The sequence below is a fragment of the Myotis davidii genome, unplaced genomic scaffold (genome assembly GCF_000327345.1).
Source record: "Myotis davidii unplaced genomic scaffold, ASM32734v1 scaffold109, whole genome shotgun sequence".
In the NCBI taxonomy this organism is placed as follows: domain Eukaryota; kingdom Metazoa; phylum Chordata; class Mammalia; order Chiroptera; family Vespertilionidae; genus Myotis; species Myotis davidii.
The window spans coordinates 706,442-706,763 of NW_006300368.1; the positions used below are offsets into that span (position 1 = coordinate 706,442).

At 60.6% G+C, this 322-nt stretch overlaps 1 protein-coding gene across 1 annotated transcript in view; it reads right to left on the reverse strand.

Annotated features, from left to right (window-relative positions):
* Positions 1-322, reverse strand: part of ITGA2B (integrin subunit alpha 2b) — an 18,332-nt gene that overhangs the window by 11,862 nt on the left and 6,148 nt on the right. The window contains 1 exon segment of the mRNA XM_015572515.1: positions 199-229. Within this exon segment, the coding sequence (XP_015428001.1) occupies positions 199-229 (31 nt within the window).

Here is a 322-nt window from a genome sequence, read left to right on the forward strand (position 1 = left end):
AGGGGGCAAGGAGCGGGGTCAGCAGGGGACAAGGAGGGGGGTCAGCCGGGGGCAAGGAGGAGGGTCAGCCGGGCGGATGGCGAAGCTGCACTGGCCCTAGCTGGTAGCCCAGTTGGTTAGCACATCCTCCCCCTTCGCCAAGGGTTCCGGTGGGATCCCCGTCAGGGCATATACAAGAATCAGCCAGCGAATGCGTACATAAGTGGAACAGCACGCCATGATTGTCTCCCTTTCTTTAAAATCAATAAGAAAACAAGAAGTAAAAGCGGGCACTGAACCTGGGGCGGGGCAGGGCAGGGCAGGGCGGGCCCCGGGGTAACAT